The sequence below is a fragment of the Thamnophis sirtalis genome, unplaced genomic scaffold, assembly GCF_051295495.1.
Source record: "Thamnophis sirtalis isolate CommonGarterSnake01/CBP01778 unplaced genomic scaffold, rThaSir2_p1.2 scaffold_13, whole genome shotgun sequence".
In the NCBI taxonomy this organism is placed as follows: domain Eukaryota; kingdom Metazoa; phylum Chordata; class Lepidosauria; order Squamata; family Natricidae; genus Thamnophis; species Thamnophis sirtalis.
The window spans coordinates 33,381,830-33,399,074 of NW_028261393.1; the positions used below are offsets into that span (position 1 = coordinate 33,381,830).

Genomic DNA, 17,245 nt, shown 5'->3' on the forward strand with positions numbered 1-17,245 from the left:
TCTAGAGAGAGTGAGCTCAACAATGAACCTTCAGTATGCAAGATGCATTAGCAATGATACAAGAAACAATGTTGAAAACACAAGAAACAATTACAAAAAATCACGAAGAAACTCGGAATAACCATGAAGAAATTAAACTAGAAATGAGAGAAATGAAAAGCGAGATTAGAAGAATAGATGATAAAATAGGGAAAATACAAAGTGAAATAACAAAAAATGAACCAAAAATTCAAAAAGTAGAAACAAAGGTAGAAAAAAACGGAGAAGAAAATGGAAATGGTAGATGAGAAGCTGACCACATTAAACAGAATTAGGGGGAAAATAGTCTTCTTAGAAATGGAAAAAGCTGGCTTTGCATTTTCAAAATATAGTAGAAGAAAAGGAGAAGGATTTAGGGGGAACAATTACAGAGATTGTAGTGAACATATTACAAAAAACTAAACAAGAAATGAGAAGGGATATAGATGAGGTTACCGAATACACACAAATTACACCAGGAGACACAAGCTCCCAAAAGAAATCCACGTACGCTTCACTAGAAAATCGGTAAGGAATGAAGTATATAAGAAAGTGAGAGAAGAACAAATAACATATAAAGGAAGAGAGAGACACATCCTGAGACAAATCCCGAAAATAGTGAGAGACCAGAGAAGGCAATATCAGTTCCTTATACAACAATTAATAAGGTACAACGTAATGTTTAGATGGCTTACACCAGAGGGAGTGATAATTACCTGGCAAGAAAAAAGATATAAAATAGACACAGTTGAGAAAGCTCATGAGTTCTTTGAACACCACTTCACCGATAAGGAAGAACAAGAAAGTAGAAAGGAACCAGAGAGTAGAAGCCAAGAAGAACAGTCAGTTGAAAACAGGGAAAGAGAAAGAGAAGAAAGAAAAAAACAGGAAAAAGAACAAATAGAATAAGAGGGTAGTAGAATAGGAATAGAGACAAGAAACTCAAGGAGACTAAGGGCAGCACACAAGTAACACAATGGAACAAGAAATTAAGCTACTCTCATTAAATATAAATGGACTTAACTCACTGGAAAAGAGAAGGCAAATTTTCACTAGATTACAAAAAATGAATATGGACATAGTGTGCCTTCAAGAGGTACATATCAAAAGCCAATATAACAAGCTACTGGAATATCCAACATTAGGGAAATTATTTACAACACTAGCACAAAAAAAAGAGGAATTGCAATATATATTAGTAGATATAGTTCATACCTTTTTTAATGAAAATTATCAGTACTTTTGATCAGTGATGTCATCAAAGTAAACAAACCCACGTACTGATTACATCACCAGATCATGCCCCTAAGCAGAAGTGACGTGCACAGCCCCCACCCTCCGGATGTGACGTGCATAGCCCTCCTCCCCGGCTGGGATGTGCATAATTGACCCCCCGTGGTGTAGGATTCACAAGATCATAACCTACCCGGATATGTTGTATTGTCCTAAGCCCATCATGATGAGTAGCCCTAACAGATAAGGTGGTGTGCAATATTCTGGCCCTATTTTTTCAGATAAGACGTGTTGAAACTTATCCCATCAAAGATGCCAAGACTCTGTGTACATGATTAGTTTAACCTTAGATTATTTCTATGGACATTCAAGGAGGGAGTGGGGTTGTGAAATAAAAAATGTTTTTTATTTGTAATCAATCTCCTAAGGGCTGCATTTAAACCCACTTTTTTCCCTAGAAGGTATTTATTTCTAGGCAATGTTAGTTTTAATTTTTGTTGAGACATGGGGTCTGCATTTAACCATTTTTTCTCTAAAAGGTATTTATTTCTAGGTAGATTGAAGCCCACCAACAGGAAAAGACAAGGAATATTAACAGGAATTAAAATGTTCACAATAGGCAACCCTGCCAGGTTGCATGCAGGGGATAAGCCTGTTCATGCATGCCTGGGACATGTACGGACATGCCTTTCCTGCCCACCCACCCCACTCCTCTGTGATTCTGGGCACGCCAAGAGACATGTGTGGGACATGTCCAGACATGCCTTACCTACCCACCCACCCCACTCCCCTGTGATTCTGGACATGCGCAAGACACACTTGTCATTACAAGAGCTGGTTAGTTTTCCTTAATTTCAGTAGTCTCTTGAAGATGGCAACCTCAGATGGAGATTTGTTTGATATAAATTTGACCCCCAAACCTCCCAAGCATGGGCGTAGAATAAGAAAAAGACCTGGCTTCATTGAAGAGAATGAACATATAAAGCCTTGTTATTGCAGGTTCTGCAAAATATCAAATGGTAAGTCAATGTAAAAATTAAGAAAACAGTATCTTGATTAGTTGAAACACCCCAATCTAATTCTACCTTATTTCCTGTTTTAGAAACAGTGGAACCTCAAAATGCCTCATGCCGCAAGTTCTGAAAGCGTGTGTTATTAAAATAATACATCATTGTTTAATGGGATGTTTAAAATCAGAAGATAATGTGGATGGAAACAGTGAAACAGAACTTATTAACAGCTTATGTATTTGGCTTTGTATGCGGCATGTTCTCTGGGTCATCATCAGTATTACTGACAAAGTGAATAAATGATATTTCACCCGGGATACACTTGACGATCTCAAGACATTCATACAGTGTATCGAGAAGAGTCATAAACCGCTGTCATTAATGTCAAAGATGGAAGCTGAATTGCCATTGGCTCTGAAGAAGGTCATATGCCAGAATGTAACAGAAATTAATTACAAGAAACTGTTAAAGCTATGAAATTTATAATAAAATGTGCTTTACAAAACACATGAAAGGTGTATTATGTTTTTTTTCTTTTGCTGACCCTTCTCTTTAAACTTGTCAGCTGTTAAACAGATACAGTTTAATTAAAGCTCGTGATATTCATTCGGGATTTCCTATGCTGGTTGGGGGGGCCTGGCCAGTGTTTGCAAAAGGTGTGAAGAACTCATCAACTCTGATGTGATTAATTGGCAACATTAGCTTCTATTCAAATGCATCTTCCAGGTAGGCATGGAAGACAGTTTTTGCAAAAGGTGTGAAGAACTCCCCTTTTCTGATGTGATTAATTTGTGACGTCACTAGGGTGTATAAAAGTAGGAGCCGATACATGTCTAGTCATGTTTACTGGTTTCTGGCATAACCATACCTTTGGAGCAATTTGAACTGCTAAGAAGACCCCTATTTAGAATGGAATCTACTATTGTAAGTAATTTTATGCCTAATTTTAAAACACTTAGATGCAAAATGGTTTTTATAGAGTTCTTATCTCCCTACTTGCTTATTTGTTTGATTGAATTTTTTTTTCACTATTATGAATTGACAGACTCAGAATGTTTGATGGGGGCTACAATTGTAAGTAGAGTTATGGCTATTTTTTTTTTAAACACTGACCCCTGTTAGATGTAAAAAGTGTTTATAACATTCTTGCTTGTTTGTTTGACTGTTTGGTTTTTTTCACTAGAATGAATTGACAGACTTAGAATGTTTGAGGGCATATGAAGGTATTTATCTTTCATACTTTCATATATTTAGATTCTTATAAACATTCTGCAACAATTCTGACTATTGGGGCGGGGGTTTCTTTTCCTCCAGAATGGGAGGACGATCAGGCATTCATTGATCTCTCTATTCCTGTAGAACCCCAGGGGTCCCAGCATAACATAACCCCTCAGCCATCCACAAGCCACACAACACGAATGCTGTTAGGAGGTATAATACCTAGCATTTTATCCAACTATAACTCTATTAGTATTATTTTTTAGAAACTAAATGTGTGTGTGTGTGTGTGTGTGGGCGTGCGCGCGCGTGCGTGTGTTTATGTGTGTTGTCATTACTTTATTAGGAATGTTGGTGATAACTTTTTGTTTCTTTGCTTGTTTGTTTAATCAGAGCCGTCCTGCAAAAATGCATGGCGCTCACACATAGTGAAACTAAAGCAGCAGTTATAGAGAGGTTTAATAGAACCCTAAAAAACAAACTCTGGAGATATTTCACAGCTAGAAATACCCATCGCTATGTGGACATTTTGGCAGACACTCTTCAGGGATACAATAGCACTTACCATCGTAGCATTGGGACTGCTCCTGAAGCCGTAAATTTGTCTAACGAAAGGGATGTGTGGCTGAGACTTTATGGGGTATGTTTAAAAAGTAAAAGAAAGGAAAAATGTCTTAAGGCGGGAGATCGTGTCAGGGTACCTAGACTTAAGGAGAAGTTTGAAAAGGGCTATCAGCAAACCTATACAGATGAGATATTCATCTTCAAAGAACTGGGGACAAGGGGGGAAAGAGTGATGTATAGATTAAATGATTACGCAGGTCACCCGGTAGAGGGAGCTTTTTACTTTGAGGAGCTCCAAAAGATTCCAGCTGACCAACAGCGTATATACAGAATAGAGAAAATTATCTAAAAAAGAAGGCGGGGGAGATACAGAGAGTTTCTAGTCAAATGGAATAGCTGGCCAGAGAAGTTCAACAGTTGGGTTAACGCTACTGAAGTACATCTTTGAAATGTCAGATTTTTACATCACCCCAGCAATGCATCAGCAGCAATTTTTCTCCAGAACAAAAATTCTAATTTTACTATTCAATTAGCGAGATCGTTGGATCTTTCAGGGCCATGGGAAGTAGGTCTAGCAGAGATACAGTATCTACATAGTTGGCATACATTAACTTCTGGATATTTTGAAATTGCTAACGAGAGAAAGAAATGGCATTTTTCTTTGAGAAGCGGGTACTATAATAGCATCCGACTACTGTTAGAAAATATGAACAAACTTATATCAAATGCCAAGGATGGACCTAAGACAACCCTACATTATGATTCAGTGGGTTGAAAAATTAATCTTAAAGGAGATGAACCTCATACCATTCTAGTTAGTGGAGAACTTCTGTTAGGTATGTTCCCTGGATTCAGCACCTTATATGTTTACACAGACATTGTAGAGCTCCAGATAGTAGGTGACTTCTATGTGCCATTACTACGCTGTGTACCTGTGCAGGGACAAGACAATGATTTCATAACTATGACCTATGACAGTCCACATTATGTGCCAGTCAGCAAACATCATACGTTACTATAGAAATCAAAACCGACCAGGACAAAAATGTGCATTTTCATCACGGGAATGTGATTGTCAAGCTTCATTTTAGGTCTCGGAAAAGTGAAGGATGGTTGTAAACAAGGAGCATGGGAGACCTCAAGACTATGTGGCTTACTACAGGGCACAAATTGCGGGAGGCCTTCCAGGCTTCCCAGGAGCCCCCATTATGTATGGGACCTGTTTAAGAGGGTTGTTCCATGGACTTTTTCGAAAAACAATGCCTTTTTTGAGGCGAGGATTAGAAATCATAAAACCGCATGTGAAATCTGCTGCCAAAAACATCGCCAGAGATGTTGCGGGGCATCTTGTAACCTGTATCGTTGAGAACGGGCAGGATGGATCAGGGCTGGCCATAGCCAGGAAGAATTATGCATCGGGCCCGCCTATTCCGTTTAAAAAGAGAAGACTTGTAAAAAAGCCCCGTCATACCAAGAGGAAACGTGCACAGAAGTGGAAACCCTGTGACAAGGAAGACATATTCTAATACATTATGTCATTTATTCATTCTGCTTCAGAGGAATGTGTTAAATCTGAACTGGATCTTTTTCAACTGGCGCCTACACAGACCAGTATTGAAAACAGTACCTATATCGAGATCCCCCCTTTATCAGCGCTAATGCCCAACGGACCCCTGGAATTTTTCATCATGGGGCATGGTGAGCATTACATGGATTTAAACAACACCCTCCTGTATGTGAGTTGCAAGATTGTAAAAGCGGACAGGTCAGATATTGATGATGGGGCAAGAGTGGGCCTTGCCAACTACCCCATAGCATCTGTTTAACCAGCTGGATGTTACCTTGGGAGTTTGACTCATTACCCAGAGCCATCATTGCTATTCGTATAGGGTCGTAATTGAACTGATTCTCAACTTTGGTGGTGATGCGTTGGGCACCCAATTTACTTCTGGGGGATTTTACAAAGATGGCTCGGATCTCATGGAGAATACTCTACTGACAGCGGCTGGGAACTCTGGTTTCAAAGTGAGAGCGAGACACATGGCCGATGGTCATAAATGGGACCTGCTTGGGCCTCTGCATAGCGATCTATTTTTTCAAGACAGACTGCTAATTAATGGCATAGATGTGAAAGTCAAACTCACAAGAAGCAGAAATGAATTTTGCGTGATGAAGGATGGCAATGAGAATTGCAAAGTGCAACTCCTGGCGGCTTCTCTCTTTGTAAAACATGTTCAAGTAGCCCCGGGAGTGCGCCTTGGCCATGCAGAAGCTTTACTCACCTCCAATGCCAAATACCCCATTGATCGAGTGGGAATGAAGGTTTATAGCATTCCCGCAGGTAGTCTTGTGTGTAATCAGGAAAATCTATTTCTGGGCCAACTGCCTAAACAATTAGTGATTGGGTTTGTGGACAATGCAGCTTTTAGTGGGGATTATAAAAGAAATCCATTCAATTTTCAACACTGCAATGTCAATTTTTGCGCCCTGCACTGTGATGGCGAACAGATCCCCGCAAAGTCTCTTCAGCCCGATTATGAGTATGGTCTTTTTGTGAGAGAGTACATGCAGATGGTGCAAGCAACAGGCAAAGGCATGAAAGACAGACGATGTTAATCAGCCGGGAACAGATTAACCGAGAGTATACTTTGTATTGTTTTGACTTGAGTCCTGATCAGGGATGCTCTGAGCACTATTCATTGATCAGGAACGGTAACCTCAGAGCTGAAATTATATTTGCACAGCCCCTCCCCAATACCGTTAACATGATACTCTATGCAATCTTTGAAAACCTTATTGAAATAAGTCGCACAAGGAACGTACTTTTTGATTATATGTGAGTATGAATACACAGCAGCTCCTCCACTTGTTCTCTGGAAATACTGCCTTTCTAGGGATCCAGCCTTGTGACCTGTTACCCCAGAGACAGATCTCCAAAAGACTTTTTGGATTAATGGTAAATACCTATCCTCACACTCTTCCTGGCGAGTACTGGCTGGCCCTCTACTTTCCATCTCCAGGATATGGTGAATTTTTTTATTCTTATGGAAGACCTCCGGATAGCCATGACTTTCCTGGCACCATAGTGATGTTTTTTTTAGAGCAGCAAGCTGAGAAGTACACATTTCACCAACGCCAATTGCAACACCCCAGTGCTGTGACCTATGGACAACACTGCATTTTTTCTACTGAACCGTACTAAAGGAGTGACCTATGAAAATATTTTAAAGATGTACTCCAATGCAGATATTTAAAATGATCAAATGGTAAAGCTGTTTGTAAAAACTATAAAGGTGGGGAGGGGGCTTGGACCCTGTAACCCTCACCAGTGCATGCAGGCATGCATGCCTTACTGTAAAATAAAGAAAAAGACTTAAATGTTTTTACGTGTATCACTGTGTTTTTATTCTTTTTAAAAATTGAGCCAGTCACCAAACCTGAGCTGACTTCTAGGTTTTATTGTCCAAGGGCTAGTGGGTGTGCCTGTAAACATAGCCTTCTGAGCCCCAAAAGGTGCTGTCATAACAGAGTCGCGGTTAGCATCAGTTTCATCCTTAACAACCAGAGAATCTTTCAACTTTTCTATTTGCTCTTTAACAGCAGTAGACCCCAACACAGAAGTTGGAACATTCATTTCAGCCATAGCACTCATAAAATCATCCCATCCTTTAGGTTTCCGCTTCTCAGTAGGGGCTCGGTGTTGCGAGGCGCCTTTCACCAAGCCTAAAATATTAGTACCAGGAATAGATGCACCTTTGTATAAAAAGGTACCGTGATCATCCCAGGTTGTGACATCCTGGTGTTGTTTCATTTTGTTCAGCAAAAGTTCTGCATTTTTCCTATAACAAGCTCTTACACCGCTTAGGATATCATTGATAGCTGTGGTCTGTGAAGTTGGTTGTGGTGGCTGTTCTGGTAATGTTGGAAGTGGCTGAGGCTCTCCCAGTGGATAAATGAGATTCAGTTTGTCCTTTTCAGACTCATTTTGCCTGGTCAGTCTTAAGATACTTCTGCAGTACAGAATTGTAGAGCTTAATCTTGTCATCCTCACTCAAATCATGCCTCTGAAGTATGTTGCGCATCTCATCATCCAGCCGGTTAGTGGCTGTAGCCCCCATAGTAGGGGTCCTGCCCTGTAGCTGCTTCATCTGATGACGTGACACCAGATACATTTTCTCGGCATGGTCCATGGTTTACCCTGCTAACAGGCTGGTCAACAGAGGAATAGCATCCCCTAGTAAGGGACCTATAAAACCACCCGACTGAAGTATGATCTGTTTCTTCTTTTTGAGTGAAACCTTTCTATCACTCAGCTTTTTAATGACACCCTTCTTACTCTTTAGAGACCGGAATTGTGAAGGTTTCAGAGGAAGATTTCCTTTTAGGGTGTTCAGTGCTATTTCTGCTATTGACCCCACCAGGTCATTATTAGCATTGCATAAGATGGCTTTTCTCTGTCTTGGTCTAGACTTTACTAAGATTTTTTAAAGCCCCCAATTTCTACGAAACCTCTCTGACATCTTAAATGAACTAGTGCTAAGGTAACCGGGCTACAACTTTTTACTCTTCTTTTTCATTGTGTAAACAGTAGCCAATAAGGGGGGGAAGAGTCCTGTTCTTAGCCTATAGGATTCTGGAGTGGTGGCTGACAAATCTACTAATAGATACCTGTGTGGTTTGTGAGTGGCATCTTGGAATACTTCTAAAAAATACTTTGTGTTAGTGGGATACATCTGCCTGGCCAGTGTGACAATTTGCATTTGATCATGGGAGCTTCTGAATAAAACCAAATATTTGGAATTCAGAGCTATTGTCCTCATTTTCTTACCTTGAAAAAACAGGTTTTGTAGTATGAGAATAATGCTCAGGTTTCTGTGACGAACGTACTGTGTAAAAGCCTTCTCTATTTGGTCGCTGTCACCGGCAGATGCCATGAGATCATCTATCACAGAGTTATTTGATTTGGCGGAAACAAAACATCATCTTCAAAAGAAGACGGAAGACCTTCCATAAACTTAATATAAGGGAATTTATTAAGCAGTTCTTTGTACAGAGGTTGCCAACAGCTGTAAAACCATACAATATTTTGAGGACTTTGAGACAATACCCCATCGCCATGTTCTAACATCTGTTTGACAAAAAAAGATTTGCAGAATTGGACGGTCCACTTATAATACGGGAAAAAAGGTGTACAAATTGTGCAATGTTTTCCATAATCCTTAATAACTGTAAGGCAGTGTACAGTAATCCTCACTCTTTTTTTTCCCCGGAGAGATAACCCTTTTATTCCCTTGCATTAAAACCAGGGTAGACTCTCGTACAGTCCTAAAATTTCACACATGCATTATTCCACATGGACTGTGGTCCATGAATCTTGCACAATAGTACATTTATTTATCATGAAAATATCACATGGTTCCTAATTACAGACTCTCTTTAATTCTTCTGACTTCCTACTGAGTATATCTTTCCCCTTAGGCATTCTTGCCTTCTCTCTTATTCTGCTATCACTTTCAGTTGTCTTCAAGCCTCCAGGAGGCAGGAGGTAAGCATTTTGGCTGGGGGAAGGACCTCCCTTTTCGATCTCCTCAGGCCGATCTCAGAGGCTTGCCGCGCCTTTTAAAACGGCGCAAGCAGCGGCAGGAAGGCTCCAGGAGCCTGTTTTCCCCTCATGATTCCATTTTATTGTTTTCTTGCGAGTTTTCTTCGCTTTTTCAAGTCCCTCACTCATAGGAACTGCCGTGGAGGTGCACGCGCGATCGCCCAAAGGCTGGGACGATCACCGCATGGCCCTTTCAATTCCCTCATGGCGCGGTGGCCATTTTAGGCATGAATTATGCCGTTTAGGCCCAGCTGCAGGCTGCGCAGCCACGCTACAGCAGGGACCATTGAGAGGCAGTAGGCCAGCAAGGGGTGGGGCCCTCTGGCCTTTGCCTCTCCTCTGTCAATGTGCATTTTTCGCCATCCCTGGGCGAGCGGAGCTGGTGCCTTGGTCTAATCAAAGGCCATCGCCCGGCCTTGGGAGGCCTATTGTAATCCTAGCCTTTCTCAAAGGCCCAAGCCTCCCCTCATCCCTGCTAGGCCAGTCTATCACTGACTATAGGCCTGATGACAAAAAACCTCCAGTTCAGGCACCTTTCTGACTTCTCTTATCTATTATGTTATGTTTGGCATTTGCATGTGTCCTGATTAATGACAACCTCTCTCTTGTCCTTTGTTACAGAGCAGCCTACCATCTACTGCAGCTCTCCCTCATTCGGCCTGCGCTTGCTTGCTTGTGCAAACTTGGCATGGATAAATCGGGACCTCTGTCCAGTAGACCGGGACCCTCCCAGGGCCTGGATCAGGTTCCTTCTTTGTCTTTGGGCGGGGGGGGGGGGGGCTAGTGGAGACAGGGTTCCCTTCAAGACCCCTCCCCTCAAAACTCCATCTGCTGCTGAAGCTAGGGACGCTGCAAGGCGTCAACGGGCGCTTGACAAGCAATTTGAAAAGGCCCGTCGCCAAGCGGCTAAGGAGACTCCCTCCGGGGATTCCTTTGTCCTGCCACTTCCCAGAAGGGATTTGACAGCCCTTATGGCAGAAGAGGTTGACTCTCAAAACATGTCTCTGGACCGGTCCTTTTCTGAGCCTCCTTCCCCAGCTAATTCTTGGTTCCCTGAACAAGAACCAGCCGAGGAAGCTGTTCCCCCAGAGGATCCACCTTCCCAGGGGGAGGAACCCTTGGGTGCTGATGGTGACTCGGACCAGGATCCCGAGCTGTCCCCTAGGATGCAGGCGATAGTGGAACATGCCATAGCGAAGGGCATAGCTGATGCCATGCGGGCACGGGATAAGCAGGTGGCCCCTTCGGTTCCCCAGGCTCAGGATGGCCCTCCCCCGGCCAAGCGGGTGCGTCATCCATCCCTGGAATCAGGGATGATTCAGTTGTTAGCGAGGCCTCGGCCTTGGAGGCAGCGGATCCCATAGAGCAGGGTCTGTCCGAGGATGAGGACCTCTCCCCAGACACTCCTTCTTTCTCCAGCCTATTCAAGCCCAGCTTGTTTAAGTCAGTCCTCCGCAAAGTGAAGGCCACCACCATGGTAGGCATTAAGCCAAAGCCCACTCCAACTCAGACTAATTCGGCCCCAGTAAACCCGAATGCGGTCATGTTTGACGCCCCAACTTCCCTGCAAGAGTTGGTTCCCGTTCCGGGGTTGTTCCTGGACCTTATCCAGCGTCAGCGGGTTCAGCCAGCCACCTTGTCCTCACCTAGCGGGGTGGACAGGAAACTGTACACAATGGAGCCGGTCCTGGAAGATCTCTTGGCTCTTCCGGCCGTAGATCCTCCCATTACGGCCCTTACTTCTAATGCCTCCCTGCCTGCGGACCTGTCTGAAGGCCTCAAGGCGGAGGACAGAAAGGCCGAGAAAGTCTGTCACAAGACTCACCTGGCGGCGGCCTAGGCCATTAGGGCCTCATCTTCCGCCTCTTTTTTCAGTAGGGCTGCTGTAATCTGGTCATGTGACATTGTAAGTAAGATTCCCGCAGGGGACACCCGGCTTCATCAGGACGTGACCAAGCTCATCGTGGCGTCGCAATATGCTGCGGCCCTTAACGCCACCAAATTCGCTTCTAGGGCTCTAGCCGCGAATGTCACCTCCCACCGTCTGCTCTGGCTCTGACATTGGCAAGCGGACCAGAAGCACAAATGGAAATTGGCTTCTGCCCCCTTCAAGGGGTCCAAATTATTTGGTGAGATTTTGGATTCCTTCCTTATCGAATCAAAGGATAAAAGAAAGATCCTTACCTCGACGTCCAAAAAACAGGACTGCAAGTCCATGCCCTATGCGAGGCGGCAGTCCTTTCGGCCCTCAGAGCCCTCCACGTCTACCTCTTTCTACCCCTCTAACAGAACCACTGGCAGCAAGGGGAGAGGGCTCAGGACAGGTCTTCCTTTCGAGACCGCGGAAGGCAGCAGTTTGGTTTCCATAAGTTCAATCGCGGAGGCACCTCCAACAGGCCCTTCCGGAAGTACAAGTGACTCCCCGAGTTCATCTCCAATCGGGGGTCGACTACAGCTGTTCGCCTCCCACTGGGCCCAGACGGCTCACGATGCCTGGGTCTTACAGGTGGTCAGGGAGGGTCTATCCCTAGAATTCCTATCCTCCCCTCCCAGAAACTTTATCAGGTGCCCCACTCCCTCATGTCCCACCAAGAGGGAACAGATGAACCAGGAGGTCCTCCACCTCTTGGAGATCAATGCCATCGAACAGGTACCCCCGGACCAGGAAGGGAGCGGGTTCTACTCCATTCTCTTCCTGGTCCCCAAGAACTCGGGGGGGGGGTGGAGGGCCATTTTGGACCTCAAGAACCTCAACAGGCATATTGCCTATCAGAGGTTCAAGATGCAGTCCCTTCAGTCCATCTTGGCGGGGATCCACCAGGGAGACCTCCTCACCTCCATAGATCTGCGGGAGGCTTACTTACACATCCCCATTCACCCCTGACACCGGAAGTTCCTGCGCTTCTTCAAATATATTTTATTCATTTTCACATTCCATTTTACAGTCACTTATATACTGGATATTTGCTATAAGAAAAGAAATAAAAGAAAAGAAAAAAGAAAACACAACTCATCATCATTCACAACCCCACCTGACACTTCCATCCTCCATACACCCCATCTTCCCCCTCCAACTTTCCTTTCCTCCTTCTAACACTCCCCTCCTACTTCCCTTTCCCCTCAAACCTTCCTTTCTCCCCTTGCTCCTAGCATTCCCCTTACGCCCTCCTTACATTCCCCTTACTCCTTCCTTACTCCTCCCTCTTCTTTCCCTCTACCTCTCCCCTTGGTGTGTTCCTTTATTCAACTGTTATTTATTAATATAATATGATAAAAAAAAATAAACCAAGGAAAAAAAAATAAAGAAAGAAAAGAAAAAAAAAGAAAGAACAACCGTATACAAGTGCATTCTTTTTCTTATTGAAACTATATTAACACCCACCCACCCACACCCCATAAATCCCCATCCCTAATCCCCCCGACTTCCCAGGGCCCACACCTGGCACTGCCCTCTGTCAAACCCCTTCTAAAGTATCTTATGATCGTATGAATTAAAAATAAAAGTAATATATAAAAAAAAATAGATAGAAAGAAAATACAAATTATAAAAAGGAAAAGAAAAAAAAAGAGAAAAAAAGAAAAAAAGAACTCTTTGTATTAAGCTCAGCCCCCCATCTTTATTTATGTTTAAATAGTATAAATCATTCTATATGTATTTTATTCTCGTCTCTTGCTTCTTTGTTATTTACCCCAACCTCCTGTAGACTCTCCAGTTCATCTTCCTTAACCTTATATTCAGATAAACATTTATACAAATTTGTGCAGACATCAGTTTACAATCTAGCTCAAAATAATCTCACCAAACTTTCCCTTCTAGTAAAATTTAAGCAGCGTGGATCATTCCACATATTCAAATATTACTTTACACAAGAATCAGTTTGCATTCTATCTTAAAATAATCTCATCAAACTTTCCCTTCTAATAGGATTTAAACAACGTAAATCATTCCGCATGCATTTTACCCTCGTCCCTTGCTTCTCTGATATTTACCACTATTTCCCATAATCCCTCCAAATAATCTTTCTTAACCTTATTTTCAAACAGTAATTCACACAAGAGTCAAAATTTATACAAATTTGTGCAGACATCAGTTTACAATCTAGCTCAAAATAATCTCACCAAACTTTCCCTTCTAGTAAAATTTAAGCAGCGTGGATCAAATATTACTTTACACAAAAATCAGTTTGCATTCTATCTTAAAATGATCTCATCAAGCTTTCCCTTCTAATAGGATTTAAACAACGTAAATCATTCCGCATGCATTTTACCCTCATCCCTTGCTTCTCTGATATTTACCACTATCAAATTTATGCAGACATCAGTTTACAATCTAGCTCAAAATAATCTCACCAAACTTTCCCTTCTAATAAAAATTAAGCAGCATGGATCATTCCACATATTCAAATAATACTTTACACAAGAATCAGTTTACCTTCTATTTTAAAATAATCTCATCAAACTTTCCCTTCTAATAGGATTTAAACAGCGTAAATCATTCCGCATGCATTTTACCCTCGTCCCTTGCTTCTCTGATGTTTACCACTATTTCCCATAGTCCCTCCAAATAATCTTCTTAACCTTATTTTCAAGTAATAATTCACGCAAGAGTCAGTTTACCTTTTAACTCGAAATACTCTGGTCAGGCTTTCGCTCCCCCTCCACCTATCCCGCGTTACCCGGCTCCCTCCTCCCAAGCTAAAGTTCAGTAAGGTTACCATCTCCACTCTCTTCACTTTAGAGTCCTGGACAGTTTAAATTAAAGTTCAGACATACAAGTCCCGTAAATATACATTCAGCATCACCCCACCAATATCCAATTCCGCTTTTTCTACCGGAGAGAGGTCGCAAACCCCCATTCAATCCACAACTTTGACGAATATTTTGGAATGTCTAAATCCTCGATCTCCGCTTTTCTGCTTCTCCGAGAGGGGGAGAGCTACCCCCTCCATCTTGCAGCCATGTGGTCTGCTGCTTGCCTTCTCCTTCGGCTTGTCTTTCCTCTTTTCCAAGTGAATCAGGAAGTCCCGCCTTCAAAGTCTTGTAGTAGAAATCTCGAGCCTCCGAAACAGAATTGAGACGAAATCTTTGATTCTCAAGTGTGACCGTAATGCCGGCTGGGGCCTCCCATTTATATTGAATCTGGTGATTTCTAAGCTCTTTAGTTAAGAAAGTATAGTCTCTTCTTGCTTTTAACATCTGGGATGGTATTTCTTTGAAGACAATCAAATCCTGCCCATCAACTCGCAACCTGTTATTGTAGAACTTTTGCATGATCGCATTTCTGGATTCTTTTGTGGAGAAATATATAATTATGTCCCTCGGGAGCTGTCGCTGTTCCGCTACCAACGAATTCTGGCGATAGATTTTCCGAATCTGCCAATCAAAATTAAGTCCCGGGCTTCCCACCGCATGGCTGAAGGCTTCAACAAAGGTCTGTTTCAGATTCTCTCGCTCCTTTTCGCGCAATCCTCTGACTCTTATTGCAAATGCCTTCTTGTTAAAGTTTATCATAACGAGCTGTTCTTGAATATCTCTAATTTTTTGTTGTAATGTTTGGATATTAGTAGTCAAATTAGAGTTAGCCTCCTCCAAACTTTCCAATTTATTCTCCATTTCAGCGGTATAATCTGTCAGAGTAGACACGGCTGCAAACGTATTCACCTCCATTTGGGCAATCTTAAACTTTAAATTATCATATAGCTCCAATACAAATTCTTTAATTTCCTGTTTAAAATCATTAAGCATTTGGAAGAAAAATTCCTGTGTTAAGAATTCTCCAGTAGAGGGCGTAGGAGACAAGGGCAGCGATTTCATAGTAGATTCTTTAAGGACATTCGTAGAGAAACGCTTCGGTTTTGATCTGGGAGCCATTATAAATAGACAAATAAACAGCGCTCTCGCTCCCCTCTGTTTCCAAAAAAAAAGTTATTTTGTTTGTAGATTTTAGATAGTTAATAAGGGGTGGTCTGCAGGAAGGTAAAGCCAGCTAAGTACGTCCCCTATCAATCACCAACGGAGAGAAATCGCCATTTTGAAGTGCGTTTAAACAAAGAAGCCTCTAGGACAAATGAGGCTGGTGTTTAAGATAGTAATAAAAGCAAAAATCTCTCAGGGGTGGGACCCGCTCGTATTAATCATAGCTTCAAACAACTTTGCTTTGTCCTGAGGGGGGAGTCACCTGTCTAGGGCTGCAAAAAAAGCAGCTGAGAAGAACTGGCTGGAGATAAGAGCTCAGCTTACGCTGGATCTAATCTCCGTCCACAGCCAAAAAAAAAGAAAAAGGCTGTGAACTACGAATAGACCCTAGCCACCGAGCTACTCCCTGCCCCTTTCTAGCCAAAAAGGGGTGATATCTATGATCTTATTTAGATATACAGACCAGATCTCTGAGAGGAGCTCCGTTGAGCCCTCTTCGGCGACAGGCTCCGCCCCCGCTGTCTTCCTGCGCTTCTTTTATGCAGGCCGCCACTTCCAATACAGGGCCCTTCCATTCGGCCTGTCCTCGGCCCCCAGGACCTTCACCAAGGTTCTGGCGGTAGTGGCGGCCCATCTCCACTGCAGGCCCATAAGTCTCCAATACTACCTGGACGACATCATCATCCAGTCGTCATCCAGGCGGCAGGCATTGCGGATCTCCAGATAACCATGAGGACCCTCAGGCATCACGGGTTCTCCCTGAATCTCGAAAAAAGTCACCTTACCCCCACCACCAAGATCAATCACTTGGGGGCGGTGATAGACACCATTTCCTGCAGGGTGTTCCTCTCCCAAGACAGGTTAGAGGCCCTCAGGTCCATGACCTTCTCAGTACGGCAAGCAAGGCAGGTTCCGATTGTCCTCCTCTCATGGCTGTTGGGGAAGATGATCTCCTGTCTGTCGATTGTCGCTTGGGCACGTCTCCACTCCAGAGCCCTGCAGTGGCTGCTCCTACCTCATCAGAGGGCCAACAGAAGCAATTCACCGAGACTAATTCCAGTACCTCCGTCAGTCAAGAGGTCCCTCCGGTGGTGGACATCTCCAGCTCTGACCAAAGGACACCTGTTCAAGGAGCCCAACCGACTGGTCATCACCACCGACGCCAGTCTCGCAGGTTGGGGTGCGCACATGGATCATCTTGTGGTCCAAGGCAGGTGGTCCCCAGCGGAGTCACGTTGCAGCATCAACCTTCTGGAGCTGCGAGCTGTGAGGTTGGCCCTCCGTCATTTTCACTATCACATTCGGCACCGTCATGTCCTATTGATGACGGACAACGTCGCCACGAAGGCGCACATCAACCGCCAGGGTGGCACCAAGTCCAAAAGACTGATGGCGGAGGCGGAAGCCTTGTGACTCTGGGCAGAGCGGCACCTGGAATCGATCCGCTCCGACCACATCTCCGGCGTGGACAACACCCAGGCGGACTGGCTGAACAGGACCACCATTGACTCCGCGGAATGGCAGCTGGATCCTGCTCTGTTTCAACAACTGCCCTGCAGGTTTGGTCTTCCGCTGGTAGACCTGCTTGTGACGAAAGCCAACACGCACCTTCCGCACTTCTTCTCCTGCTTCCATTGTCCGGAAGCGGAAGGAACGGACGCTCTTCGCTGCAGCTGGCCTCGCG

At 43.6% G+C, this 17,245-nt stretch overlaps 2 protein-coding genes across 3 annotated transcripts in view; both read left to right on the forward strand.

The window, feature by feature from the left end:
- AMER1 (APC membrane recruitment protein 1) overlaps positions 1-17,245 on the forward strand; it is an 86,124-nt gene that overhangs the window by 45,591 nt on the left and 23,288 nt on the right. The gene's annotated exons all lie outside the window — the stretch shown is intronic.
- Positions 5,576-6,659, forward strand: LOC148043131 (uncharacterized protein F54H12.2-like). The gene is made up of 2 exons (XM_087728062.1): positions 5,576-5,808; positions 5,933-6,659. The coding sequence occupies exons 1-2, from the start codon at positions 5,576-5,578 to the stop codon at positions 6,657-6,659; spliced, it is 960 nt and encodes a 319-aa protein (XP_087584188.1).